Consider the following 27,108-nt stretch of genomic DNA (forward strand, 5'->3'; position numbering starts at 1 on the left):
AGTCAGGAAGAAGAGATTGGGAGTCCTTGAAGGACTGTTTTTTTTAACAGGAAGAGTTTCTTGTCATTGACATTATGCCCTGTTTCACTCCCTCCCTTCTTTTGAAGAGGAGCAGACATTGGGCAGATATCAAGTCTAAAGCCTTGAGGAATGCAGCCTACAAATAAACCAGCGTTATCACCGATAACTAATTTTAATTCTCTCAGCATGCACTGCCAATTAATTATTTTATTTTTAAACATTGATTATTCTTTTTCCTAAACTAGTCTCAAGACCTAGTACATTCAAAATTATAATGTAAGTTACATTTACAGATCCTTTACAAATTACAGTCAAAACTGACACAAAAGCAAATCATTGATACAGAGATGGTTAAAGACATGAGGTAGATTGTAGTCAATCATCTAGGTTGTACTACACGTTACAGATGATAAAAGGTCTACTTGATGGGTTGCACAACAAGAATAGAGAGATGGTTATAAGCTACTAGGGCCAAGGTTGTAAAAATTCAGCGGTATTAGGTAGGAGAAGGGAAGAGCTCTGCCATGTGTGGAGTCTAGGGGAAGGCCTGAGTTCCTTGATTTTATATGGGAAGGTGAGGAAAGAAGCCACAAGGCATAGGGATAGCTGACTTGTTTTAGATTTTTGGGGCATAGCAGATGACTGCATGAAGTCATGTGCAGAAACCAGGAGGATAGGAGGGCCATTTAGGAGGAATGTAGGTCCCTTGAGGGGGAGGGCAGGGGAACAGAAGCTGGGAGAGTGCTCAGGTGCCCACTGATTTGAAGACAGAGTAGTGAGTTTTGAATCTTATGCTGCTTTCATTCAGGAGCCAGTACAACTGATCCAAAATTAGCCTTAACATTGTCAGTTATTTTGGCCGCCTACCAAGAGTCTGGCAGTTGAAGGCATTTAAGAGTTTTTTTGCGAGATGCCATTTAAACAAATGTTACAATAGCCTGTGCGGTTGGCGACTAATGCATGTATAAAGGTAGCAGGGTTGAGTTTCTCAAAGTAGATGCATAGCTGGTGAAGCTACATAAAGGAGGTCTTTACTACCTTTGGATGTGTACTTCCATTGTAAAGTTGTGATTGAGTTGAACCCCCAGAAACTGTGCATTAAATCCTTAGAGGTGAATTTTAAAAGCCTGGCATGCATCAATTAAGGGATCCACGAACAAGTTGGGCTGGCTCACTCCCACCAGGATAAGCATGTATCTCCCACAGCATGCACATCTCGCTCCGATTGAAAAAGGAGCATAGTCTTGGTGGATTTGGAGCGGGGCATGGGCATTCCAGGGTGGGGCCAAGAGATGTGCACACAAATCCTTAAGCACCTAGGCATGCACCCAAGGTCTAGTGCCACTTAAGTTTACTTCTGCTACGGAAGAGGTGTAAGTTAAAAAAAAAAAAAAAAGAAAGAAAACTAGCTACATCTGAGGGGTTTTAAGGGTGTGGACTAACCTGGGGAATGAAGACTATTAAACTAGGGGGGTTTGGAGGTCCTAGCTTTTAACTGGATAAACTAATGGAAGAACTGGTGAAACTGGCAATGGCGTGGGCAGGCGCCCCAAACTACCCCAACTTATGTGGTAGAAATGGGATTTGGGTGCCCACTTAAAATTAGGTGCACATATGTGTGCGGCAGGGTATTTCATAATGGGGCAGATTTTCAAAGGGTTATGTGCGTAACCCCCGAAAAGCTGCCCCAAGCTGCCCCTGCGTGCGCCAAGCCTATCTTGCATAGGCTCGGTGGCGCGCACAAGCCCTGGGACGCATGTATGTCCTGGGGCTTGCAAAAAGGGACAGAGTATGGGCGGTCTAGGGGGCGGGAGGGGCGTGGACTAAGCCTCCAGGCACAGCGGCCGTTTGCCGCTGTGTCCGGGATCGCAGGCCGGCCGTTGGCCGGCGCACATAACTTCTTTAACAAAGGTATGGGGGGGGGGGTTTAGATAGGGCTGGGGGGGAAGGGAGGGGAAGGTGCGGGGGGCGGAAGGAAAGTTCCCTCCGAGGCCGCTCCGATTTCTGAGGCAGGCTGCGCGGCTCGGCGCGCACAAGTTGCACAATTGTGCACCCCCTTGCGCGTGCCGACCCTGGATTTTATAACATGCGCGCGGCAGCGCGGCATTGTTATAAAATCGGGCGTAGATTTGTTCATGCCGGGTTGCCCGAACAAATCTGCGCCCGCATGCAGGTTTTAAAATCTGCCTCTATATGTGTGCATATACACATGCAACTTATAAAATGGCCACATCCCTGAGCACGCGCCGACTCACGCATGCCAATGTGCACCTGCGCACCAGTTTAAAAGTTACCGACCCTGGTATTAGGAAGGGTGGATAAGTAGCGGATGCCTTTGTTGGCTTTGTCAGAGGAGTTTGGAGTTTGTGGTTGTTAAAGCCATTGGGGCTACTGCTATATGACAGTTTTTGAAATTAACAAAGCATGAGTTTTGGTCCAATCCCATTTTGTTGCAGAGTTGTATGTCATTGGCAAATAGGTGGCATTCAGTGTTGAAAGACAGGATGAGATTACAGATTGGGTGAATTTAGATGTTGAAAAGGAGTGGAGGAAAGCACTGCACCTTGATGTATTCCACAGGTGAGATCTCTGAGTGAGGATGGTTTTTTTGGCCCATGAGATGAACTGTGTTGTTGGACAGTAAACCATTTGAGGAGATATTTAACCTTTTCCAGACCCTTTCCAAACAACAATATTCTTACTATTTCCTGTAAATGTTTTCAAATTAATATTTAATATTGATAAGTTTTTTGGACACTGAAAGGTATAGCTATGCCATGAAAAGGGAAATATGACATAAACAATAAAATATTTAGCAGACTTCAACAAGGTCCTAGAAGGTAGCAATTTCTATAAAATGAGAAGCTCAAGGAGAAGGTGGAATCAAGTAAATTTCAAAGGAAAGAGGGTAAAAGGAATTTAAGACAATATATTTTTTACTGGGAGTGTGGTGGATACCCGAGATTGATTTCCAGCAGAAGTAGTAGGCGTGAAATAAAGGCAGGGCCGGCTCTAGGGCAAATGGTGCCCACCACCCCCTGGACCTCTCTCCAGCTACAGAGAGATAGGGACCTCCATGGCCATGAAGGGCCTCTCTTCAGCCGCAGTGGGATGGGATCCGCCATGGGATGGGTTGTGCTGGCAGCATGCCCAGGGTGCCCTCTCAGCTCACGGTGCCCTGGGTGACTGCCCAGCTCACCCGACCCCAATGCCAGCTCTGAACAAAAGCAAAATTTAGGCATGTATGGGACAGACACAAAGGGATCCAAGTAGGATGGAAGTGGCCGAATAGGATCTATTCCAACACAGTGAGGTGTTAATGGGCAGACAGGATGAACAATGATTCTGATTTGTCGTCTGTTTCTATTCATTGAAGCTGACTAGGTTGCTTGGCCAACATTACCTTCTGCTATTCCTTCAACAGCAGTGAAAAGGTATCCCTACAGCTAATAGGCCAGAAGCATGTTCAACTACTGTTTTATTTTGCTCTCCTACCCTAGTGCATGACCATTTCATTTCCTAATAAGGAAAGTAAAGTGCAAGTTTTTAGTTTAATCATTAGGATCAAAGTGGGCAGCCTTTACACTCTCGTGATTCTTTTCTTCTGTGTTCCCAAATTAATGAATAAGCCTCATCTACCAACAATCTTAACCTGTGGTGATTTAGCATTGTATATAGGTGTGTGCATATGTATCTACATAGAAATACACACACAATTAGATAGTTTCTGATTATTCAGTATCAAGTACATTTTCAAAGGGCCACGTATGTAAATAATGGGGCTTATGCACGTGGCCTGGCCTTGTGTGTGCCATGTGTATAACCCATGTTATGCGCGGAAGTGCTGGGCCCAAAGAAAGGGGCTGGCCGGAGGCGATGGGATCTGCCATGGGATGGGTGATGCTGGCAGTGGCCAGGGTGCCCCCTCAGCTCACGGTGCCCTGGGTGACTGCTCAGCGCACTGTCCATGTGCGCACGCCAAGAACTGCGCACACATGGACACCCGTATGGTCTTTCTAATTTAAAATTTACCCCCAAGGCACTTACCTAGGAATTTCAAAGTGAAATTATCTACTCAGTTATAAAATTACTCTCCCTATAAGTACCAATGTCAAGGTTATTACATATTAAGTACAGATATATAGGGAAGAGGTGTTTTTCAGATTTTTCTGTTTTTGTCCCTAATATTGTACAGATGCATTTCAGTATAATTTGGGGTATACAGTGAACTTAGAAGTAACCCTCTAAGGTGTTGAATTTGTATTCTTAACTTTCAGTGACGTGTAATAAAGACATCATCACCAACACAAAAAAAGAAGCTTCAACCCCACATTAAAAACATCCTTAAGAATACCAAAAGAGGGTCAACTGGCACTAGAAAACATAGCCAGTGCCGTGAAGCCAGGGTTGGGGAACCTCCAGCCCATTGCTCAGTTTCAAGTGCCCTGGAAGCAGGGACCTGTTCTAATCCCATCTTCTACTCTCACTCTCAGCAGCTGATCGTTCTTCCGCTCACCCGTCCCCCTGAAACAGTTCATCCTTCATGCAGCCTATAATTCACAAAAGGCTCTTCAGCCCTGCTATAATGAATCAGCCTAATGATGGAGAAATATAAGGGTGCTTGCCAGTGCCAATTCACCCACATTTGGTGATGTTATATTGGAATGGATAGAAAACCAAGCAGGTTCTCAGGGTGTCCCAGCTTCTGGACTCTTCAGACGCTGCCCTTGTGGAAGCGGTGACATTGGTGGTCACTTTTGTGTTCTAACTTGATCGTAATTGGGTCCTGAGATTATTCTTTAGGCACCTGAAACTTTGCTTCATCTTAAAATTAGGGTATCCCTGATGTTTCCAGACAAATGCAGAAGAGGAGGCAACAATTTCTTGTAGTGCAACCTAGAGTGTTACAGATGGGGCTTTTTTTGTCTTAAAATTTCTATGTAAATGCCTTGTAAAATATAAGGGTCTTTCATATGTTTTTCTTACTCCTTCTCAATTAGCGATAAACCGGTCTTGCGGTCTGAGGGGAATGAGTTAGCCTAGCCCTCCTTTAGGTGGCTGAGTAACCCGCTATATTAATACTACTCTTCCTTCTTCCTTCTTCCTTTTATTCCCCCTTTCAGGGGTTTCTTTGAAATTGTAGACTTGTGGAACTGAAGAAAGATTGTATTTCATATTTTCTTGTCTATATTTGTAAATTTTCTTTTTTATCTTCTCTTCCTTTTCTGTTCAAGATTGTTTTCTTGAAAATTTATTGGAGAATGCATAAATAAATAATTTAAAAAAGTCATGGCTTTTCATCCATTCTCTGCCTAGGGGAAAAAAACCTTGATAAATCGCACCCTTACTTATTCATAGTATCCCTATACTGCCTTGTCAGTGTTGTACAAGAAACCAAGCCATACTGTATACAGAAAAAAATCCTATTTTATTGAATTTATGCCTTTCATTAAGTTTCATAAAGTACCTCAGTCCTTTACTGTAGCATATTTGACTATGCTGTATCTTCACTTTGATATTTTCTACTAGCATGTACTCAGTCAAAATGACTTCACTTTGTAGTAAGCCATGAACAGAAGGGGTTTGGAAGAAAGCCTCCATGTTCAACGAGAGACATGCTGGTGCGCGCATGTTACAAAATCTGATGTCCGGGTGCACATGCACGCCGGATTTTAACATGCATGCATGTGCAGGCAGACTGCGACTCGTGCGCTAAGGGGGAGGGGTGAATTTTCAAATTACACGTGGGGATGAGATTGGCCTTTTCTACAGTTCCCTACCCCCCTGCCTAACCTTCCTTCCCTTTCCCCTCTCCACCCCAACCCCTAACCCCTACCTAGCTACGCTACATTTTTTTATTACACTACTTACTGCCCATCCGGAGCAGAAGTATTTTCCAGTGCAAACTTCCCCAGGACAGTGGCTAATGGATGCTGTCCCAGCCGGCCTCCGTCCTGCCCTGCCCCGCTCCTCCCCACCCAGGCTATGCTCCTGGTCTGCCCCTTTCTCAGGGCCTAGTACTTCTGTGCATAACAGGGGTTACTCGAGTAGCTGGGCCTGTCTAAAATGTGCGCAGTGCGCACAAAGCCCAACCATGCGCGTAACCCCTGTTTTTTTACGCGAGCGGCACTTTGAAAATGAACTTGATATAAAGGAATTGAATCAGTCAAGAAGTCAACTAACATTATTTGCAGCATTTTGGGAGGAGGGGAGAGAGAGAGAGATAGACTCTGTAGAGAAATCAATTTGTCACTATACTACTGTAAGAGAGGGACTTTTAACTCAATGTGGGGTTTGGGGGTAGGGTAGATTTTGCTGGAGGTGGTTTTACATAAACAGTAGGAAGTATGAACAGCAAAGTTGACATCACTGAATATTTTCTGCTGTTTGAATCAATGAAAGGTACAAGAAGAGTTGATTTATGCAATACACTTTTTAACTACTGGCTGAATATCTATTTAATGTGGAAATTTGATGTTCTGCTAGAGTGTTCTATTGTGTTTTGGCAAATTTATCAAAGATCTCTGAATAAGTAGATCTAAGCTCAATAAGCACCAGAATTTAATATACAATTTAGTTTTCTTATTTTAGGACAGGCCTCTCTTTTGCTTGGGAAGTCCTAAAAGCCTTCAAAGGTGCTTTCTGATAGGTTTTCTTCTTGGATGTATATTTCTGAAAGATATAAAAGCACTTCACAAGGAATACTGACTTCTGCTGCCCTTCAGATATGGTCATGTCTAGGAGTTCTCCTTCAGTTTTGCGATACTGTTGTTGTTTACCGTTATTGTTAAGACATTGCTTTAGAAATTATTTAATTGGTTCTCTCACTACTTTACTCGAGAGGAACCATGGTACAGTAAAAGCCCCATTATCTGATACTCAGCCAATCAGAAAGCTAAACTAGTCAGCATCCAGCAATGTAGCTTCTTTGCTGTGTGACTGCATGGGCTGGTACTTTGACCATGTAGGAAGTTCACATGCTCCTTTATGGCCCTTGGCACCATACTGAGAGCTGAATGAAGAAATATGGTTCTGGGATGGCTGCCAAGAAGGTTTAGATAGAAGTCATGGGGGAAGGGGAGGAAGAGTACTCTGGAATAACTGGCATGTTCTGTTGACCAGCATGCATTATTCCTCTTGCATGCTGGATAATGGGGGTTTTGCTGTATAGATATGTGTGTGTCTGTGTATCCTACTCTATATTTCTGTCTTTATATAAATAGAAGACATGACCTCACATTGCGATGATACAATTGACATGAGAAATGGAGCCTTTTCTGTATGGTTACTTGTGACACTGTCCTAAATACAGGTACTTACAGGGGTTCAGAGGAGTTGAATGAAAAAGATGTAAATTATTTCAGTAATTAATGGTAACATTGTAATTGAAAAAGGATGAGTTTCTAATTGCCACAAGATTCAGTTTGTTTTGCTTTGTTTTTTGTTTTGTTTTTTAAACAAGGTAGTGCGGTTGTCATGTTACTCCACAGATGCATTGAAATAAAGGTCAACTTGTTTGCTTGTTGTTGACCTTTGTTTGCGTTTTGGAAATCTTGTGCAGCTCACAGACTATATAGCTTTCTTTTCAGATATGTTAATGCCAATCTAATGTCTTCCCTTCATTATCCACTGTCTGCTTTTTAAACGTGACTTTGTGTGGCTTAGAAATAACCATTGCCAAATCGGTAGCAGTACAAAGAACTTGTGCAGAGCACCGTTATGCTGCTTGCTTTTATATTCCTTTGTTCTCGATTCACTCACCTCATGGTTTGCTCTTAATCCTGCTCAAGTACAAAATATTTCCTTTCCTGAAAAAAAGGAGAAGAGATTAATGAGAAATGTGTTTGTTGTTCAGAGACAAGTCTGAACTAATTCTAATTAGTGTCAAAATATCTCTGTTTCCCACACAGTCAAAAATTTTGAGATTAAAACAGCTGTTTACCATAACTGATTAAGTTTTGTCTAGCCAAGATAAAAAAAAAGAAACTAACATGCTTTATGTGCTAGTAAGTAGCAAAGTACATTAATAAAAGTTGAAAAATGCTTTTTGTAAAGACTTAGCAAAGACTAAATAGACTTTACATGAATTTTCCAACTGGGGAGATAGAGCCTCAGAGAAGAGCAATCTGAAATCCCTTATCTCTTCTCCTGTTGGACGTCATCCAACTGGTGACTGGCTACTCCTTTCTGGGAGGTTAATGAGATTGTGAGGAAACAATTAGATGGGTAAATGCCATTTTTATTGGCCCATGCTTTCAGAATAATTTAGGTTATTGTTTAAACTAGATAGACTTAAATACTGGTTCTTTACATGCAGCAGTATTTGCCCAAAAATAATTCTCTAAAGATACCTTTTTTTGCTCACTTCTAAACCTAAATCCAGCTTTGAAGAGGAAATCCAGATATAGATGCATTGTTCTACAATACTGACACAAAACCTTTGGTCTAGCCAATTATTACTGGCTTTGAAAATGCTGAAGAAAACTAACATGTCATGCTGAGTCAGATCATCAAGCCCTGGCTCTGACATTGGTCAGTTTGGGTCACAAAAGAGTAGATGTACTTCTTTTTACTCACTCCCAGGAATAGCAATGGCTTTCTGTAGTCTACTTAACTAATAATGTTTTATGCATTTTTCTTCCAGGAATTTGTCCAAACCTCTGATACAACCATAGGGATAGATTTTCAAAGGGTTACGCGAGTAAGATACATGCGTACCTCCCGAAAACCTACCCCTGCACGTGCCAAGCCTATTTTGCATAGGCTTGGCGGTGCACGCAAGCCCCAGACATGCGTATGTCCCGGGGCTTTCAAAAATGGGTGGGGCAGGGGGCGGGGAAGCGGTCCAGGGGCAGGGTCGAATCCTCTGGCACAGCGGCCTGTGCCGGGGGATGGCGAGCCGGTGCGTGCAAGTTATAACTCAATGAGATAAGGTAGGGGGGGATTTAGGAAGGGCTGGGGGGTGGGTTAGATAGAGAAGGGAGGGAAAGGTGGGGGGGGGAACAAAAAAAAAGTTCCCTCCAAGGCCGCTCTGATTTCAGAGCGGCCTTGGAGGGAATGGGGAAAGCCATCGGGGCTCCCCTTGGGCTCGGCACGCGCAAGGTGCACAAGTGTGCTCCCCCTTGCGTGTGCCGACCCCGGATTTTATAATATGCTCGGAGCAGTATGCGCATGTTATAAAATCAGGTGTACATTTGTGCGTGCCGGGTAGTGCGCACAAATGTACCCCACGTGCTTAAAATTTAAAATCGGCCACATATTGATTCTTTCCCATTAATTCATGCTTATCTAGCTCATGTAATTTTGTTTTTAAGAAGATTCTACTATTTTGCCTGGCATCAATATCAGGCTCACTGGTGTAGAGATTTCTGGGAATCCTTTTTAAAAAATCAGCATTATATTTGTCACCCTCCAGGCTTCATTTTGACTTTTTTAAATAATAGGTTATAGATTACTACATTTGCAGTTTGATTTTTTTTTTTTTTTTTGTAGTTCTTTCAGGACTCTGGAGTGGATACCATCTGGTCCTGGTGATTTGCCATTCTTGCTGTATCAATATGATTATTACATCCTCCATTACCACAGAAATATATTTTAGTTGCTCAGAATCACCAGCATCTAAGAATGTTTCTAGTATGGGTATATTTCCAACATCTTCATCAGTAAAGACTAGGGCAAATAATTCATTCAGTTTTTCAGTTATTTCCTTGACCTCCCTAAACATCACTTTTACTCCTTGATCATCTAGTAGATTAACTGACTTCACTGGCTGTTTTGTAAATGTAAATGTCTTTATCATAATAGAATAGGGCATATTTTTCTCAGTAATATCAACAGGTACAGAACATGCTGCTTCTAGAAGGAAATCAAAAGGACTTCTCACAAAGCTGGAGCAACATGAATTAATTTGAAATATTTCCTATAAAATGAGCATGCAAGTTCTACAAAACATTTATAGTTGAATATGCAACCTAAAACTTACATATGTTTGAAACAATAAAGCATTAGAATGAGGCATACTTAGGGAGCCACAATATGACACAGGTTCCACACAAATTAGTTGTTGCAATGATTTTAACGATTATATCAATTGCATTTTTTACACTCTCAATAACATAGGGGCGGATTTTAAAAGGGTTACGAGCGCAACCCTTAAAATAAAACCCTGTGCATGCCGAGCCTATTTTGCATAGGCTCGGCGGCGCGTGCAAGCCCCGGGACGCGCGTATGTCCCGAGGCCTGCAAAAATGGCAGTGGTGTGGGTGGGGCCAGGGCCGAGGCCCGGGGCGTGTCCGGGGGCATGGCGGCGGTCTGGGGGCATGCCCGAGTGCCCCGACACAGCGGCCTGTGTCACGGCCTGCCGCGCTGGCACACAGACGGCAGGCGAAACTCAACAAAATAAGGTAGGGGGATTTAGGTAGGGCTGGGGAGTGGGTTAGATAGGGGAAAGGAGGGAAAGGTGGGGGGAACAAAAAAAAAAGTTCACTCCAAGGCTGCTTCGATTTCGGAGTGGCCTTGGAGGGAACAGGGAAAGCCATCGGGCCTTCCCTAGGGCTCGGCGCGCGTAAGGTGTGCACCCCCTTGTGTGCGCCGACCCCGGATGTTATAACATGCGCTCGGTAGCGTGCGCATGTTATAAAATCGGATGTACATTTGTGCGCGCCGGGTAACGTGCACAAATGTACCCCCTGCGCGTAATTTTAAAAATCTACCCCATAATGTTTAATATATGAGGACCTTTGTAATTGGGGAGACAACATCGCAAAGCTTATCTGGCAACTGGAAAGTACGCATGTAAGCGAAGGTAATAGGGAAGCTAGACTAAATTTATGTGAGCAATTTTGGATATATCATCTAAACACTATGGGCTGGATTTTAAAATGGTGACGTGCATAAGGTACGCGCCTAACCCTTTTAAAACGCTCCTGCGAGCGCCGAGCCTATTTTGCATAGGCTTCCGGCGCGCGCAAGTCCTGGGGCTTTTTGGGGGGGGGCATGTCACGATGTTATAGAAAAGATTCTAAATAAATAAATAAAGCAACTTTCCAGTTGCTAGATAAGCTTTGCGTTGTTGTATCCCTGATTATGAAGGTCCTAATATATTAAACATTATGTTATTCAGAATGTAAAACATTTGATTGATTTAAAAGTTAAAATCATTGCAACAATTAAGTTGTGTGGAATCAGTGTCATAGTGTGAGTTTTTCTTGTGGCTTCCATTTTGGATTGTGGTGCATTAAACATTTGTATCCTTAGGAACCTTCATTTTCAGTTTTTATTTTATTTTGCCTGGAAATTTCAATGTTAGAACAAAAAAGAAATCAGTAGATAAATGACTTTTCCACTGAATTTTCTCGTGTGTTATAGCAAAGTCATTTTTCCACTGACATCTCTTGTTATAACATTGATATCCCCAGGCAAAATAAATTAAAAATGGAAAATGAATGTCCCTATCCTTTATAATTTTTCTGTTCAGTTATAGTAAAATGTATAGAAGTTCACGGGACACTCTAAATGCATACCTCCAAATTCTTTTAAACCTATTTTATAGAGTTGTGAATCGGAACCGGATTCTGATTCCGATTCACATCGTTAATATTTTTTTGTGCGGCCCGATGGCGGTTTTGTTTATTGGCTGTGCCCAAGCCAATAAACAAAAAAACCCATCCGACCCTTTAAAAATGATCCCTTAGCTTCGCCCACCCTCCCAATCCCCCCCACAAAACTTTTTACAAGTACCTGGTGGTCCAGTGGGAGTCCCAGGAGTGATCTCCTGCTCTCGGCCATAGGCTGCCACTAATAAAAATGGCACCGATGGCCCTTTGCCCTTACCATGTGACAGGGTATCCGTGCCATTGGCCGGCCCCTGTCACATGGTAGGAGCACTGGATGGCCCACGCCATTTTTAAAGATGGTGCCGGCCGTCCATTACTCCTACCATGTGACAGGGGCCGGCCAATGGCACGGATACCCTGTCACATGGTAAGGGCAAAGGGCCATTGGCGCCATTTTGTTTAGTGGCAGCCAACAGCCCGAGAGCGGGAGATCACTCCTGGGACTCCCACTGGACCCCCAGGTACTTGTAAAAAGTTTTGGGGGGGGGTTTGGGAGGGTGGGCGAAGCTAAGGGATCATTTTTAAAGGGTCGGGGTGGGTTTAGGGATTGTTTTGGTGTGCCGTTTTTCCCGCCCTCCCCCAAAACGATAAGAGAACCCCACGAACAATTTTGTGGGGTTTTCCTATCGGTTTCGGGGAACCCCAAATTTCTGACTATTTTTATTTATTTATTTATTTATTTATTTATTTATTTGTTTGTTTTTTATATACCGCCGTTCATCCTAGGATATCGCGTCGGTTTACAGGAAAACAAAAACAAAACGTCAAAGCGTTGTACATAGGACAAGGTAGTAATAATTATGAACTAGTATATAAATAACTAAGGGAAGAAGTAACGTTGTACATGTAACAAATTAATAGTTAAATAATACATAAATAACTAACAGTGAGAATAGCTAAGTAATTTAAATGGCAAAAACTTAAAGTAGAGGGAAAGGAGGGGGGAGGGGGGGAGGAAGGGAGAGGGGAGATATTTTGAAAATATCATACGATATTTTCAATCGTCAGAAGCACGATTCACATCCCTACTATTTTATCCTTCCAAACTTCCAATAGCAGTTTTGTTTACCTGTATATATGGTGGGAAAAACCATACAAATTTGAATTAATAGAACAATAGGATAGTCCCTAAAAGAATCAGATCTTTATACTTCACTTTGGTCATCAATGTGCTATATCTTAGTTCTGTTCATAGTTCCTTTTAACCTTCTTAGTAGTTTGGGCAACATCTGAGATCATCTAGACTTAGACAACTCAGAAGTGTGGTATATTACTGTTAATGCACAGTTAAATTATTATTGGAAATAGAATTATTAGAAGCAGAAGTATTATTGACTAGATTTTTTCCTCTATTTTCTTTCTAGTACTACGAGATGACTTCAGACAGAATCCTTCTGATGTAATGGTGGCTGTAGGTGAGCCTGCAGTGATGGAATGCCAGCCTCCGAGAGGTCATCCAGAACCTACCATCTCCTGGAAAAAAGATGGATCCCATTTAGATGATAAGGATGAAAGAATAACCGTAAGCCTCAACATTTTTATATGTGCCTTTTATTAATCTTTTAATGTAATTAATATCAGAGTTAAGTAGCAATCTGTACTGGCATTTAGATATAGGCAAGAGATCTATGGTCTGATTTGCTTGAAAACTCCTAGAAGAATGGAAGGCCACTAGTGAAAATGTCCCCACTGTGAATTTCTTTATGGCATGAAAGAATTAACTTTTTGTTAATTAAATCTTGAAAAGATCATAGTTTACTTCCATTTAGTAAAGCAGCATAATAGTCATGTTTTACAAGTACATTTTCTTCTCCTGAGGAATTTCAGATACATTTAGGAGGTAATTCTCAAAAGGATTTATGTGCTTAAAGGTGAATTTTAAAAGCCCGGTATGCGCCAAAACCAGGAGATAGGCGAATATGTTGGGCCGGCGCACCCCAAGCAGATTTTAAAAAGCGCCCATGTACGTGCGTATCCCTCACTATGTGCACAAATGACAAGTTCTGAAAAAGGAGTGGGGCATGGGTGTTCCTGGATTTCAATTTCAAATTTGCACATAAATACTCGTATAGGCATGCGCTGGGGGTCCCCTGCTGCATAACTTTACTTCTGCTATGGAGGACGTGTAAGTAATAAAATAAAGATTAATAGATAGATCGGCAGGGTTTTGAGGGTCAGGTCTAATAGAGGAGAAGGGAGGCTATTAAAGTAGGAGGGTTGGAAGTATTATCCCTTACCCGGGTGAACTGGGAATGAACTGGGAAAGCTGTTAATGGCATTGGCTCGTGTGTCTCTTAAAATCCCCCCACTTATGTAGTAGAATCGGCATTTGCACACAAAGGCACACATCTGTTTAAGATTGTGCACACACGTGCGTGCATTCAGGCTATTTTATAACATAAATGCTAATACATGTATATGATATAAAAAGGCTATGTCCCTGGGCACGGACTGAAGAATGCACACACATGTGCCCGTGTGCCTGTTTAAAAGTTGCCATCTTAAAACTGAGATTTATGTGCATAAATGAGCTTTTGAAAATTGCTACAATATATGCCACTGAATTATCAATAGGTTTTATGTACATAAGTGCACCGTAAATGGTGAATTTTAAAAGCACGATGCATGCCAAAATTAGGAGATGTGCTAATATGTTAGGCTCACCTGCACCGAGCAGGTGAGCCTAACATATTAGCCACTGCACATAAAAGCCACTGCACATAAATGCTGCTGCGTGCACATCTCAGAACTTCTCAAAAGGGGGCGGGGCATGGGCATAGTCTGGGCAGGGCATGGGCAGTACATGAGCGTTTCGAGACTTTAACTAGAAATTTGCATGTAAATAATTATGCGATTCAGTGCATGCCAAGGCCCCCTGCTGCGTAACTTTATTTCTGCTATGGATGGCTGGGAAGTAAAAAAATAAAATAAAATAGCCCCATCCCTGAGCGCAGGCCAACATATGGGGCGGATTTTAAAAGGGTTATGCGCATAACCCTTAAAACCCCCCCTGCGCATGCCAAGCCTATTTTGCATAGGCTCGGCAGCGCGCACAAGCCCCTGGACGCGCATATGCCCCGGGGCTTGCAAAAAGGGGCGTGGCACGGGCGGTCTGGGGGCGGGGCAGGGCATGGCCTGGGCCTCCAGACACAGCAGCCATTTGCCGCTGTGTCCGGGATCGCGGGCCGGCCATTGGCCGGCGTGCGTAAGTTACGCCTGCCAGGAGGAAGGCGTAACTTCTTCAACAAAGGTAAGGGGGGCGGGTTCTAGGTAGGCTGGGGGGCGGGTTAGGTAGGGGAAGGGAGGGGGGAAGGTGCAGGCGGGGCGGAAGGAAAGTTCCCTCCGAGGCCGCGCCGATTTCGGAGTGGCCTAGGAGGGAACGGAGGCAGGCTGCGCGGCTTGGCAGGCGCAAGTTGCACAATTGTGCACCCCCTTGCGCGCGCTGACCCTGGATTTTATAACATGCGTGCAGCCGGGTTGCGTGAACAAATCTGCGCCCACACGCAGGTTTTAAAATCTGCCCCTATGTGCACAAATGTGCTCCTGCGTGCCGGTTTGAAAGTTACCGATCCTATGTATACATTCTGCGATTGAAAAGCTGATAAACCCTCTATTATAAGGCAAAAGGAAAAACCTTAATGGGTTAAATTCCTCTCATTTGTTGCACTAAGATACTACTGTGCTAAGAAAATTGGAGCACTGATATAATGGCATTAATAGGTTGTAAGAAATATGAATGCTGCCATGAAAGTGATCCAAGTTGTCTTTCCATATGCTGAGGAAATTACAACATCTGAAGGTTTATTGCTTCCTGCTAAGACCATCTGGTTAACCAGTGTGAATCACACAACTGCTGCTTAGCTGGTAGAAAGCAAATAGTGGGTATTGGTATGTCTTTTGTATCATCATCCCTATTTGAGACATACCAAATAATTAAGAAATATATATATGCAGAATGAGACATCTCATTTGGAAATGAGAGTAGTTTTCTGTCCTGTGACAACTGCAAATGTTGGTTCCTTAATTATTGAAAACATCAAAGAGAAAAGTTTAAATCCTATACATTTTTTTTCTATACCCCTTTCCCTCCCCTCTCATAACACAGATACATTTTAATTGTTTATATTCTGTTAGTAATTGCTGCTTTGAAATGGGTGTTTCTGTTTTCATGTTCACACACACTATCATGTGGGAACTAAACTCAGGGAAATCTGAGATAAGCCCTTAAAAATATGCATGTGTCTATTTGCATAGTTTCTTTATTTTAAGGATAGCAACATTCTGAAATGAACTGCTTTTAATTGAATTTTTTGTGTTCTTCTCCCACCTGGGAGAGAACAAAGGCAGATATACAATTGCTTTGCAAAACACCTGTACTTTGTACTTAAATATGGGCTTATTGTGAAACAGCTGGAATTGGAGGTTCACTGGGGTGGCCATAGTGTGAATACAGCGTTATAATTTTATCTGAATAGCATCCCATCACCGTTTTGTCTGATATGAGAATTATATAGCTTTGCTTTTTGTTTGTGTGTTAGAAAAAAATCACGAAGGTCACTCAACTTAACTTTGATATCTTCCTGTTGTTAAAAAGAGCACTTATATACAGTGCTGCAAATGCTGAGAGAGGATTTTCCAACATTTTAACTCTTTATAACCTAGCATGTATCCAATGACTGTCTCAAGAACCTTGGTATTTGACACTGCTTTTACAAAGAATGGCAAAGGTGAGCAATTAGTTTTGAAAAATAACTTTGAGTTCTCAATAATAAGGATAATAGCATGACAAATCATTTTTGTTGGTTATCCACTATACGTTGTACCAGTGATCTTGGCTAATCAGATGACTGGATTCAATGGCCTGGATTATTTCTTTGTTTTTGTAGTATGCAATGGTACATGCAGTGGTGTATAGTGATAATGAGTAGCAAAAGAATAAACACCCTGAGAAGATAGGGGTCTCATGTTAATTTAATGGTGGATTTTTACATCATTTTGAAGTTTACTGCAAATCTTGCAGATAGTTAAATGGATGACTTGGTTGTAGGTTAGTCAGCTGGGGAACACTCATTAGCACAAATGAAAAGAGGTGGTACCTTCAGGACAATGCCCGGAGGTTAGCAGATCCCATCTCAACATGAAGTCATAGTGGCTTGCCATTGCAACTTATGGTCCATCTGTGGTATAAATGTAAATTATGGTAGGTATAAAGTGGCATTTTCTGTGGCAATTCACCTAGTAGCAGAATGCATATAGCTTGTCTGGGCATGGAAGACAATTCAGAGCCTTACCCTAGAAGGGTTGAAATGCATTGGAGTAAGCATGAACCTCCACTGAGTGCATTCTACTCGTTCTAAGGATTATTGTGGGAAATCTTTTTTTTTGTATGTGTGTCATTTGTTTGTTGTCATTTGGAAGTGCCAAATTCACTGCTACTTGAACCAAAAATGAAGGGAAAAAAGTAATTCAGTGGTCTTCTGTGTGTGTTGATAACTGTGCTTTAACTGAGGTCATTGCAAAGCTAACTTCTGACAGCTCCATTTGATTAAATGTCACGGTTAGTTTGACACTTCATTCACATCAGTAGTTCACCGTCCATCAAAACTGTCACTGTGCTCCATATCATAAGGATTTACAGTGCTTGAAATTTTAAAAAGTGATAGCATTTTACCTATAAACACATTCAGTTAATAGGAAGCCGAATTGCAACCATATGACTCAATATAATGATGTCCATTGTCAACCTGCCCTGCAAATGGAAGAATTGCAAAAAGTCCTTGTGGATAGATTTATGTAGGTAAAATGAATATTTCCAGAGACCATAAATCTACTGCTAGTCATCAAGTGTTGTGTATTTGTATGATGATTGCACATTGCAGACGTGCATTCATTTAGAATCTATGCATAAAATACAACAAATGGGGCCTTTTCTGTTTGTTCTGAATCGGACAAACTGAAAATAGCCTCCTATGCAAATACACTAACAATTTCAGGAATTTTCATAGTCATTTTTAAAAATAAAAGAATGAGCCTCTCGTGGCCAGGAGTTACCCTCCCACAATTTGACCCAGGCCAGCTGGAGCCTCCCCGGGCACCTCCAGCCCCCAGTTCTGCCACAAATCTAACCCAGCCTAGGGTCTTCCCACCTGCACCCCCCCCCCCTTAAATCCTGCTGTGAAGGAGGAGCTCCCTTCCCTAGTCCCCACTTGCCCTTTTCTGTGGTCCTGGCAAAATCCTTAGAGGCAGGACGAAGCCTACTCCTTCCTGCCTTGGGTACTTTAAAAATGGCACCTGAATTCCTTCCTCATGTTTAGTCTGACTAATGAATAGTATGTTAGAAGCGACCCTGGTTCTCACTGTTTGTTCTTATACACTGACAGTTAATGGTGTTTTTAACTATGTAAAATATGCTTCTGAGCTGCCAGCATTGAAAGAATAGTCCTTCATCAAAGCCATGCAAGGGCAAGCTTCCTGGAAATATTTCCTTCTGTTCCTCTGCCATATATGTTGTCACTTACATTTTTTTTAATTCCTCCTGTATGCTCCCCTGGCCCTAAACTGGCTTCTCTAACTGCAGAATGATTGTTTGATACTCATTTCTATTTTTGCATTTTGCTTTTTTTTTTTTTTTGCAAGAAAGTGCACCCTTATGCCATGTATTTTTTTGAAGGTAAGTGCCAATTTTTCAAAAAAAAAAAGAATTGCTATGGTTTATTCCAGAGGGAAGTCAACGCTATGAATTCAGTTATAAACTATTAGTTAATCTATTAATTGTGGGTTTATCTAGAGGCACAGCAGTAGTATTAAGTACAAGCTTGAGTCTGAAGATATACAGCATGGTCCCTGAGAAGAGGTAGGTTATAACCCTTGCTTTCTAGGCCAACTCAACTTGAGCCAAGACATCTATAGTTCTTACATTAGGTCAGGGGTGCCAATTCCAGTCCTCAAGAGCCACAAACAGGCCAGGTTTGTAGGATATCCACCATGGATATGCATGAGATAGATTTGCAGACAGTAAAGACAGTGGTGGATACCCTGAATACTTGATCTCTTTGTGGCTCTCTAGTCCTATTTTAGGTGGTCACAGGCTAGTGCCACTGGGTGGTGATATCAGCCAATTACTTTCAAACTTGGGTCCTCTAAGTGTACCAAAGAATAAAGACCTATCTAAACAAATATTTCAATGAAAACCAGTATAACATGCCTGTAAATTAAAAACAGAATACAGTGCACAGGGAAAACACTCAAATTTTCATAAGAACATGCCATACTGGGTCAGACCAAGGGTCCATCAAGCCCAGTGATCCTGTTTCCAGCAGTTGCCAATCCAAGTCCAAGTATCTGGCAAATACCCAAACATTAGATAGATCACAAGCTACTAATGCTTATTAATTATCATCATAGCAGTTTATGGATTTATCCTCTATAAACTTATCCAAACCTTTTTTAAACCCAGTTACACTAACTGCTGTAACTATATCCTCTGGCAATGAATTCCAGAGCTTAACTATGTGCTGATGGGTAGATTTTAATTCGGCTCCACGTGTAAATCACGAGTTTATGTGCGTGGCCAGGCCTTGCGCACATCGGGCCAAGTTTCAAATGGGGTTGGCTACGCTCATAAACCCTGGTACGCGATTAAGTGCTGGGAGCTGTAAAGGGGGCAGGGCTGGAGGCGGCTAGGACAGAGAGCGAACTTCCCCCAGGGTGCGCAGGTGACCCATTATTACTTCCTCTGGTATATAGGGTGGCACATTCGATAGTACCACCTTAGTTCTGGACACCTCCAGAGGCTTAACTGGTATGAAGACCCCCTCCATCATTATGCCCTTTACAATTGCCTTATGTGTGGCAACCAGCATACGGAGGAAAAATAGTTTTTTTCATACAACTTGCCAGCTGCCACAATGGCTGCAGGACCCACCACATCAGCCAGTGCCATAATGTGGGCCTTGTTAGTTGCCCCTCCCATTGCTGATCACTTCACCCTATGCTTCCAGATTAGCCCGTGGAAGGCGTAAGTGACATCTTGTATTGGGTATGGGGCCCTACTGCCTGATCATGGCTCTTGTGTTCATTCACCATTCCTCTTGGCAGAGCCACCAGCTGCTGCTGCGCCTGATACCACTGCCCCATAGGATCTTATTTGAGGCAGTTTGACTGCAGCAGAGATGGATGCAATGACCGGGGAGGAACTTGGGCTCTGAGCTTTATCCTTATTATGCCCTGCTGTGGCCTGAGGTGTTTTAGTAATATCTGCAGCACCAGGGACACTGCTTGCTCTCTGGTTGGCGATGCAGCCACCTCTAAGGTGGAAGGAAAGGTACTTTTGGCAGAGTTGCTGCCTCAGTGTTTGATGAAGGTGAGGCAGGAATGGTGTTTGCTGTGGCTGGCATAGTAGTGCCAGTCACTAAAGGGTCCCCCTCAAAAATGGGGGTCTCTGCCCCAGCAGATAACAGTGCTGGGTCAGGAGTATTGTGCCCAGCAACAGCAGAGATGTCATTATTAGCTGTTACTGAGTTAGATGCTGCATTTTGAGCAAGTGCAGCGATAGGAGGTGCTGAGGTTCTTGCTGCAGCTTTTGGGGTGCCAGCCAGAAATTCTTCTTTAGTATTCCAGCTGGCATCCTTTTCCCACCAGCTTTCTTGGGGCCTGCTTGAGGCTGCTTCTTTCCCATTTCCCAGGCTCTTCTTTCTATTGAGGTATAGGCAATGGGGACTTGGTTTGCAGCAGCCTCTAATAAAATAAAAAAAAGGAAGTGAGAGAGTATTTAAATGTGATTTTTTTTCTTTTATTAACTAAATATATAACTGTAAATTAAATAAATGTGAATATCTAATTCAAAAATAATCTGTGCTCTGAAAAATTAAAGAGGGAGTGCAAAAGGAATTGAGTGTTAAAAAAGAAATCTGAAGCTGAAACGTACTTGAAAAAAACAAAACATGCTTGGCTCCTTGCTGTACCGGGAGGGTTGCAGCAGCAGGTGTCTGATGAGCTCAGCCAAGCTTCTGAGCTTGTGGCTCGGCTGAGCAGCTGAGGTATTCTCTCTCCAGGAGCTTCAGGAGCCCAAGAATTCAGATAAAGAAAATAAAGGGTAAGAACTGCTACTCTTTTAACTTATAAAACTAAACTAAAATTTAAAAAAAGTCAATTATGGGGGAAGGGTTGAAATTAAATAACTAAATCAAACAAAATGGTTGAAATAAAGCTCTCCCTTCAGTTTCAATGAGAGGCTGAAGAAAAGAGCACAACAGAATGTGTAAAACTGTAAAGCAAATAAGAAAGGAAGAGTGCTTTGAAATTAACTCTGCCTAAAAGTACACTCACCCTAAAATTAAAGCTCTCAAAAACTGGCCCTGCCTAAATAAAACTTCACCTTGAACCTAAGAAAAGTATGTGTGTATATAAGTAATTGAATGGAGGAAGGGAAGAGAAGGTGTAGTCTGTATACAGGGGAAGGCAGAGGAGCTACCTTCCCCTCAAACAACACAAATAAATGTCTAAATAAATAAAATAAAATAAACTCTATCTAAAAGTGAGGAGAGGCTCCTCAGCACAAACAACTGAAATATTTAAAAATTAAAAGGTTAAGGAAATGAAAATATTTGAAAATAAATGTTTTTAATCTATGCTACAGGAGCACAACTTGAACACATCCTCTCTCTAGGGCATGGATGGCCAATTTCAGTCCTCAAGAGTCACAGACAGGCCAGATTTGCAGGCTACCCACTATGAATATGCATGAGATAGATTTGCATACAATTAAGGCAGTGCATGCAAATGTCTCAATTATATTTATTATGGATATCCTAAAAAAATAGTTCCTTTGTGGCTCTCTAGGTCTGAAGTTGGCTATCTCTGCATTAGCTCAACACAGCTCAGATTTCTTGGTCACCCTGCTTTACCTTCTTTTCAGTTCTTAACTTCCTTCCTTTGATCATCCTCCAATTTTAAAGTAGGTTGAAATCAGTCCTGATTAACTCCTGGTGGAAAGGAGTTTGTTAGTGAAAAAGCAGCAAGGAGGTACATCATTGTGAGACTGGAAAATTGAGCATCAAAATGGCAGATGCAATTTAATGTGGATAAGTGCAAGGATATGCACATAGGGAAAAATAACCCTTGCTGTAGTTACACGATGTTAGGTTCCATATTAGGAGCTACCACCCAGGAAAAATCAATGAAATTGTTGGCTCAGTGTGCTCTGGTAGTCAAAAAAGCAAACAGAATGTTAGTAATTATTAGGAAGGGGAATAGTGAATAAAACTGAAAAATAATGCCTCTGTATTGCTCCATGGTGAGACCACACCTTGAATACTGTGTACAATTCTGGTCGCCACATCTCAAAAAAGATATAATTGCAATGGAGAAGGTACAGAGAAGGGCGATCAAATTGATAAAGGGGATGGAACAGCTCCCCTATGAGGAAAGGCAAAAGAAGTTAGGGCTGTTCAGCTTGAGGAATAGACTGCTGAGGGGGGATATGATAGATGTGTTTAAAATCAAAAGAGGTCTAGAATAGGTAGTACACCAGTTTTGATCAAATTACACTGGCTACTTATTGAACAATGCATAGAGTACAAAACTCTATGCATAATTCACAAAATTTTATATGGTGACGCCACTGAATGGCTCAATGCCTCAATTAGATTACACACTCCACAAAGAGATCTGCGATCAAGTAATAAGGCCCTACTCACTATTCCAACAATACAAACAGCACGTCTGACACAAGTGAGAAACAGAGCGATCTCTATAGCCGGTCCAAAAATATGGAATGAATTACCAGAAAAATGAAGACTCCAACAAAACAAACGAGATTTTTAAAAAGAGCTTAAAACATGGCTCTTTCACAAAGCATAAATTGAATATGAACAAACCCAGCAATTATAATGCACAACTTTGAGTAAAAACAAAACAGCACAATTGTTATTAATTTATCTTTAATTGTGCTCCTATTTATCTAATTTTATTTTTAGTTTTTAAGTAATGCATGTTATTTTTACATTTATTCTTCTTTTATATCACAAGTTTTATCATCTTTAAAACTCTTTTTATGAAGTAATAATTTTACTATAATGTATTTATTATTATTATATTTATTGTATCTCTTCTCTTTTATAACTACTTTTATTGATTTTTGAATATTGTGTAAACCATTATGATGGATACTATCTTAATGACAGTATATAAAACTTGGAAAATAAATAAATAACTGTGAATCGGTTATTTACTCTTTCAGATAATAGAAGGACTAGGAGGCACTCCATGAAGTTAGCATGTAGCACATTTAAAACTAATCGGAGAAAGTTCTTTTTCACGCAACACACAGTTAAACTCTGGAATTTGTTGCCAGGGAATGTGGTTAGAGCAGTTAGTGTAGCTGGGTTTAAAAAAGGATTGGAGGAGAAGTCCATTACCTGCTATTAATCAAGTTGACTTAGAAAATAGTCACTGCTATTACTAGTATCAGTAGCATGGGATATACTTAGTTTTTGGGTACTTGCCAGGTACTTGTAGCCTGGATTGGCCACTGTTGGAAACAGGATGCTGGGCTTGATGGACCCTTGGTCTGACCCAGTATGGCAATTTCTTATGTTCTTATGTTCTTTATAGGTATCCCAGTCTTTAGAATCTTGCAATGCACTCTGCTGATTCTCTCCAACTTTTGTCAATGTTGCTTCAACTTATGGGACCATTTCCCAGAAGCCTTCATCTTCAGCAGAACTCATCCCAGGACATTTAAATCATCCTTCCATTTGTGAGCATTAATGGCGGGTAGGCTGAGGCCTAAAAAAAGCTATACGACATTAACCTTAGAGCTCTTTGATGCCACTAAATCTGGATCTGCTTTTTTGTGTACTATATTTTGACTAGATTATTTACTATCAGTGGATATCTAGTGCCTACTTATCAGATAAAGATAACTGCAGAAATTAACTCAGTTATCTTTAACTGGCTATTCAGCTACATTTATCCAAGTAATTGTATGACTGAATATGCAGCAACATGTATCTGCTCAGAATTTGAGTAAGCAGATTTAGGAAATTTATGCAGCTGGATATTATCTAGTTAGTGCTGAATATCATGCTAACTGGCTAAATTTGAAAAACCCACCCGGAAATGTTTCCTGCATGCTCTTTTTGGCCCTGCTATATTTGTGTGCAGTTTTAGCTGCACACATTAAGCTGGTCAGAGGGACCAGGTTTTAAACTAGTTAGATTTATCCACCTAAAATAGTTTAACTGGATATGCTTGATATGATTTTTGGAACCCATTTTTGGGTTTTATTATTATTGTGAGGTGCCCCATTAAATTCAGGATTCAATTAGATATTTGAAGTCTTCAAGGCATTCATATCATTGGTTGTAGTTTTGGAACTTACTTTCCCTAATGAGTTAAATTTTAGCTGCCTTGTCTTTGTCATTATGGAAGTTACAGGTCCCACGTGTGTAGCACTTAATGATACTGTTGGTGTAAGATACCAAGCAAGAAGAATGCACACCAATCCAGTTGCTGTGAATAATTGTTGGAAGGATTATTGTGCAGTGAATCCATCAAGCCATTTGACTTGCTTAAGAGCAAGGGTTTACACCTAGCAGACACCAAGGTCATTTTCCGGTCACCTTTAGCCCTGTTTTCTAGGTGCTGATTGCCCAGAGACCAAAATCAACCCAAGAAATTAAATTTTTGTTACTATGATCACTTTTTTAGTTCATAGGATATCCTCTCTCCCTACCTCCATCAACAACATCTCTTTTTTATTTTTATTTTTTTTTTAGTAGCTCATCAGTTGCTTCCAGTCATGAAATATTTTACAAAACCTCTTTGCTCAGTGGACAAGAAACCAAATGTTCCAGAATAATTTAACCATTTTGTATATAAGAGAACGAAGTTACTGATGCTTCAGTTAATGAGGTAAATGCATGCATTGTGGTGTCCTTATGAAAATATTTTTTATAGGCAGATTGAAACAGGTCATTTCTTGTCTATCCACCAAGTCATATTTCTTTTCACTGGTAAGCACGCTTTAGCACTCAGGAGTTGGCCTCACTGTGTAGAGGCTATCCTCAAGCCAATGGGCAGACCAGAAATGTTGCATGGTATGCCTATAGCCATAGGCTCAGGTATCAGGTTTGGTGGAATATGCCCATCTTGCCATGTCGGCGCTTAGCCTGTCAATTTAGGAATGGAGGTGACTTCTGGTCTTCCAGAGGTCCATTATTCCTCTGCCCAACAGGAAACTCCTCCACCATTCTAATACCAGTGCTAATCCCAGCAGCAAGATTTCAAAGTTGTGGCTGTCACATCTCCTCATAGGCAGTTGCAGATGTGATCTTAAATATGTCTATTGAATTGGGGAACTTCTTGCATGACTTCAGGCTTTTTTTTTTTTTTTTTTACCAGTGTGACTGTACAGAGGTTATTCGGTGCTCTCAATTGGCATCTTTTTTTCCGTTTGTCTGGCTACAGTGCCAGGGCAATAGATGAGGGCTACAATGCACAATAGACAGTTCTGTGCCACAAAGGTGGAAATTTATAGTTTTGGATATAGCTTTTTGCAGGTGAATTAAAGTAAAAACAGGAAAATTAAGCTGCAAATGCAGTACTTTTTTTTATCTTCAGCCATTGAACAAAGCCAAGGAAATGTAACTAAACAAGTGCATTGCTCTTAACCATATACATCCAACTGTGGCCCTTGAAAGTCACAGTCCATTCTGTTTCTTAGGCTAGGGACATTGATAATTTATGTGATACACTTGAAGACTGGACCCTAGTTGAACTAAGAATAATTAGGCTCATATACTTTGGTTAACCTGACAACCAGGCTTGTTAGGGAGGCTGCTGGATCAGGGATGAAATTCTGATATAAGCTTTGTACTCCACTTCCCTAACTTCCACCTCATTTAACTAGCTTCAAAAGTTCTCTCCTTTGCCCACCAATATTGAATACCTTCCTGAACCATTCATCTTTAGTATGCACATATACATCTACATTTTTTAAAGCTGATGGATACTTCCTTCTTTACACATTTCTCAAATCCACATTGAAAATTCACCAGTGCCTTTCCCTCTCTCCCTCCTCCCACCCATCTCCTCATGACTAAACTGTCTGATGAAAGCAAAGAAATGGAAGAGCTTGAATGTAACACTATCTAACCTAGTTCCATATGCATTCATCTGTCTGACAGACTGTCATCCTCCTGAGCAGGAATTCTCCTGCTGAAAATGCGAATTTTCAAAAGGATCGTTTTCTTGCTGTAGGCAATATGGGCGATGTGCATCACATTGTAAGCATTTTTCCTGCAGTCACTGACCATATTTAGCCTGTGATAGTAATGTTGTCTACACATTTTCCCTTTCATATATTCCTGACCTTTTGTATAATGCTGATGATAAATGAGTTAGAGGTTTGAACTTTTGTCTCATGTGATCCTAATCATCCATGGAATAATCTAACTAGAATATGCAAATGATCTCCATGCTGTCTGCTACATTTGTTTGATATCTCCTCTATTTTTTGTTTCAAATCTTTTTATTTAATTTTGGCATGGTCAAATGTACAACAATAGTAAAGAAATGTGGCTAAGGACAGTGAATCTGTGCACCCTCAGGCACTGACCATAGAATTAGTGGCCTACACTAACAAACAGCTAACTAGCCAACATGAAATAAAAACCACCCCAAGGAACACCTCCCCAGGATCACAGATTCAGCCAAATATATCAGTGGTGATCAAGATAACAATAAATCAAACATTGCAATAGCCAGTGAAGTCAGGCAACCATCATTGAAGAATATTTAAATAAAAACTCCTATGAGGCAAAGTTTGCAAATATAAATCCCATATTTTCAGGAAAGATATCCGCTTGATAGGTCAATCTTTTTCAATATGGAATTCAATAGCACATAAATGAAGTAAAGCTATCTTCTGCTGAGTAAATGTAGGGGCTTCAGTTGAAAGCCAAGTGTGTAGAATAACCTTCTTTGCTAAGAGAAGTGTTTTACATTTCCAAAGTTTAAGACATGTATTTCTAATCAAGAGTGTGTAAGTCATCAAACAAAAAGGGCCGGATTTTCAAAAGGTTACGCGCGTAAATCCGGAGGCAGGAGCAAAAGGCAAAACAAAAATTGGGGGGGGGGGGGGTTTAGAGTAAGGTTGGGGGGGGGAAGGTTAGGTGAAGGGGTAGGAAGGTCAGGTTAGGGGGGAAGGGAAGTTCCCTCACAGGCCGCTCCAATTTTGGAGTGGCCTGGGAGGGAAACGGGGGAAGGCTGTGTTGCTCAGTGTGCGCAAGGTGCACAATTGTACACCCCTTTGTGCGTGCCGACCCTGGATTTTATAACTTGCAAGCACCTAGGCTCAAGTTATAAAATCGGGTGTATATGCTCGTGCCGGGTAGCGCACGCGCACATGTAGGCCACGCATGCTTCTTTTAAAATCTACCCCAAAAGGTCTAACTTCTAAAGGGAGAAC

The 27,108-nt window shown here is 41.4% G+C and overlaps 1 protein-coding gene across 7 annotated transcripts in view; it reads left to right on the forward strand.

The window, feature by feature from the left end:
• Positions 1–27,108, forward strand: part of ROBO1 (roundabout guidance receptor 1) — a 1,172,418-nt gene that overhangs the window by 963,247 nt on the left and 182,063 nt on the right. For 6 of the 7 annotated variants that reach the window (XM_029577784.1, XM_029577785.1, XM_029577783.1 and 3 more), the window contains one exon: positions 13,001–13,158. In XM_029577784.1, coding sequence (XP_029433644.1) covers positions 13,001–13,158 — 158 coding nt within the window. Of the gene's footprint in view, positions 1–13,000; positions 13,159–20,628; positions 20,731–27,108 lie in introns of those variants that run through there. The other variant, XM_029577789.1, reaches the window with a different exon arrangement.

Source organism: Rhinatrema bivittatum, chromosome 15 (assembly GCF_901001135.1).
Source record: "Rhinatrema bivittatum chromosome 15, aRhiBiv1.1, whole genome shotgun sequence".
Lineage (NCBI taxonomy): Eukaryota > Metazoa > Chordata > Amphibia > Gymnophiona > Rhinatrematidae > Rhinatrema > Rhinatrema bivittatum.